This window comes from Rhagoletis zephyria, unplaced genomic scaffold (genome assembly GCF_001687245.7).
Source record: "Rhagoletis zephyria isolate East Lansing unplaced genomic scaffold, Rhagoletis_zephyria_1.1 Rzeph_scaffold_27700, whole genome shotgun sequence".
Classification (NCBI taxonomy): domain Eukaryota; kingdom Metazoa; phylum Arthropoda; class Insecta; order Diptera; family Tephritidae; genus Rhagoletis; species Rhagoletis zephyria.
The window spans coordinates 1,619-5,114 of NW_016184757.1; the positions used below are offsets into that span (position 1 = coordinate 1,619).

Consider the following 3,496-nt stretch of genomic DNA (forward strand, 5'->3'; position numbering starts at 1 on the left):
GCATAAAAAAGATCAAGTTGCAAGTGTATATTATTAAAAATCAACGCGAACTCTTAGCCACTTGGAACTTGAACTTTATTGTACTAAAATTTCATGATCTATAAAACTGCATACCTAAAATTTTTCTAGGAACTAAAATAATTTTAATTTTGAGGATTTTTTTATTGACATTTCAAATATTTTTTGAATTTTTTTCGATTTGGCGAACCCTACAATTATTGTCAACTAGGTTTTATTATGTAACAATTATTAACTGAATTATTATTCCCACTTTTTCTGCACTTTGCACTAAAAAGTGTAAGCAAAAAACAAAACCGACTTCAATTCTCATATAAAAATTTAAGATTCATATAAAAATTAAGATTAGATCATCGGATCTAAACACTCTGGAGGTACCACCTTTCCGATGAGAAGAGAATTATCCAAATCGATTAACGTGGTCCAAAGTTATGCGGTAACATACATAAAAAGAAAAAATAAATAAATTGTCCGACGAACTGATAACCTTTTCCTTTTTGTACAGTCGGTTAAAAATAGAGCTCAACTGGTCTCGCGCAAATTTCATTATCTTTCATTTAATAAGCAATTAATTAAATTCCAGTTTTGAACCCCTGTGCGACGGGCGGGTACATTGGCTTCTGTGGTGAGAATGATTGTGCCCTTTGACTTTGAATTCTCAGACAAAAATTACGCTTGGCTAAAATTACACCCTCAGTAGTTAATTAAATATAGCTTTTATTGCGTTCAAGCGGGTATCTACCGATATGCCGCACATGTTTCACCAAAGTATATTAACTCACGATATGTAGGTAATTTTCGATACTATCTACTTGTATTAAAAAGGTTCAAACTTGAATTGTGAAAAATTAAAAATTTGAGTTAGCACACTTTTAAAAACATACATACCTTAATATGTATAGAGAAGCCTTATCTAACATTTTTGTTTCTCTATAGAGTTGTTCCATCATAGAAAATCGACCAGCAGCAATACTTGCTACCATGGGCGTAGCCAGGTAGGCGCAGGGGGAGCTGGAGCCTCCGTAAATTCCAAGTTTTTTCTCTATATATAAAAAATAGTACCCTAAAATGCTAGCTTAATAGTTTCGAGAAAATCCCTTTCATGATCTTTTAAGGTAATCGAACCTATAGTACATTCCATTTGTTGTAAACCCTTTCCTTCTAAATTCTTTTAGGTGCAAAAATGAAACCTTGAGTTTGAAGACAAATATTTTTAAAAGTCCAATCGCCCAAGGCGTTTATATTACAGAGCCTAATTTAGGTTCCAGCATCGGGTTAAAATTTTGTTGCCCGATGGCTGCCACGTGAACGAAAGGGTTAATTTACTTACCTATGTACCTACTTTTTCTTACCGCAGAAATCTAAACAAACTCTCTTTTGCAACAAAATCAATCTTTATGAACCAATAAAATATAAAATGAACGAGTATCTAAACAAATAATAGACAGTAGCATAATTAATAATATTATTGTTAGCAGATTTTTCCCCAATTTAACTAATTAAATTGATACGTATCCATGCAGGTGCAATTGGGGAGTGTACAACGTGGCGCTAAATTCGATAGATGGCCCATTGTAACGGGGAAGGAGAGCGGCACAAACCATTTGGGATAAGCGCAGATAGCTGGAGTGCCAGCACTCGTAGCTGTTGTACTGCCAGTGGCATTAATAAGGGCAGATTTATGAGCGTACTGTGAATGAAAGATAAGCAGATGGATAACCATTTCGTTACTAGAAGTTAGTCATTTGCTTACCAGCTCAGCAGTGACGGGCCTAAATGCGCTTCGAATAGGCGCAACTGTGGTTGTTGATGATGTCGCTGCCGCATGACTGAGCATAGTTGTTGAGGCAGCTTTGGGCGCTTCATTCGATGCGCTGCTGACCGCGGGCGTAACACTCTCTATGGCGCGCACTAAATCCAAATCACAGCGCTTCAATATCAATTCCAACACAGAGCGTTTGCGATGCGGAAAGAGTTGTGCCAACATATCCATAGCGCTCTGTGAGATTACAGGTGGCGTGGGTGTGGTGGATGAGATTTTTGAAGTGCCTTGTGTGGAATGCAATACAATTTCTGTTTTTATAATAACTCTAACAATTACGGAAATAAGTACATATCTTATATTAAAAGCTATAGTAAAACTTTAACCTTCCAATTCGAAAGTAGCAACCGTCTTTCAACTCACCACGGACTTTCGAAAGACAAAAAAGCATATACATAAATATATTCTTTTTTTTCTTAAAAAAGAAAAATTGAAGATAAAAATTAACGGCAAATAAAATTAAAGAATTACATTAAAAACAAAGAACAAATAAATAAAATAAGTTTCTAAAAAGTAAATGCAACAAAAAAATATTAATTTTTAAAATAATCAAATCTGAAATTTAAAAGAAAAATTAATTAAAAGAGATAAAGTAAATAAAAAGATTTCTAAGTGTTACATATAACAAATCTTTTTCTTTTGAAACCAATAAAATCTAAAAATTTAAAAAATTTACTTAGTAAGGAAAAAAATTCAATTAAAAAAATTACATATATTTTTCTTTTTAAAACAACAAAATCTAAAAATTAGAAGTAAATTAAATACAAGGAAGAAAAAAAAATTAATCAAAGAAAGAAAAAATTCCGCTGCCCGAGAATTCGAACCTCAGATCTCTCGAATGGCAACAAAATATAAAAATTAAAAAAGGAAAAATAAATAAATTTAAAATGAAAAAAGCAAGCTTCTAAAAATTAAATAAATAAATTATTATTTTTTTAGAATGAAAAATTCTAAAACTAAAAGCCAATCAAATTTAAAAAAAAGAGAAAACCAAAAAAAAGTTCATAAATTTTAAATAATATTTTTCTTTTTATAACAAAAAAATCAAAAAGTTAAATTAAAAAAAGAACGAAACGCAACAAATAAAATAAGTTTCTAAAAATTAACTAAGATTAAAAGAATATTTTTCCATTTGAAACAAAAAAATTCAGAATGAAAAAATAGATAAAAAGTTTCCAAAAACTTAAGTGAATTAAAAAAAATATATAACTTTATTTTTTCGAAACAAAGATTGAATTNGCTTAGACCACTCGCCATTGCGATTTTGGAGCAGCGCGAGCAAAATGATGTATGTACATATTAGGGATGTTTCGAATGTCACATTTTCCACATTCGCGAATGCCATTTCAACAATATTAGAGTGGACTCTCTGCCCATGTACACATTCGCATTCGCAAAACATTCGTATCATTTGATGCGAATGCGAATATGTAAAATGATGATATCAATTAACTTACAAAAGGCTTGCAACTATCTCAACCAGAATTGCGCTGTTACATTACTTCACTTCACTCACTTTTTGCCTCCTCACTCAAACTGCTGAACGCGGCAGCACTAAGATCCTCAGCCATATGTTGTATTTGAAGTTGTGGATTTTGTCGCTGCAACGGCTCTTGCCGTTCCATTCCCTCACTCTCAGCTTCTGCGCCAATGTCT

At 32.3% G+C, this 3,496-nt stretch overlaps 1 protein-coding gene across 1 annotated transcript; it reads right to left on the reverse strand.

Annotated features, from left to right (window-relative positions):
* Nucleotides 1-1,443: 1,443 nt before the first annotated feature.
* Nucleotides 1,444-3,490, reverse strand: LOC108382596 (doublesex- and mab-3-related transcription factor A2-like). The gene is made up of 3 exons (XM_017638966.1): nt 3,357-3,490; nt 1,772-2,067; nt 1,444-1,708 (listed from the first exon to the last, which is right to left on the reverse strand). The coding sequence occupies exons 1-3, from the start codon at nt 3,463-3,465 to the stop codon at nt 1,514-1,516; spliced, it is 600 nt and encodes a 199-aa protein (XP_017494455.1). The 5' UTR covers nt 3,466-3,490; the 3' UTR covers nt 1,444-1,513.
* Between the last annotated feature and the right edge of the window lie 6 nt (nt 3,491-3,496).

Excerpts from the sequence above, each read along its gene's own strand:
- LOC108382596 (XM_017638966.1), bottom strand. The coding sequence starts at position 3,465 with ATGGAACGGCAAGAGCCGTTGCAGCGACAAAATCCACAACTTCAAATA. Across the intron at positions 2,068-3,356 it reads TTTGAGTGAGGAGGCAAAAA|GCACTTCAAAAATCTCATCC; the intron begins GTGAGTGAAGTG and ends ATTCCACACAAG. Across the intron at positions 1,709-1,771 it reads GGCCCGTCACTGCTGAGCTG|TACGCTCATAAATCTGCCCT; the intron begins GTAAGCAAATGA and ends TTTCATTCACAG.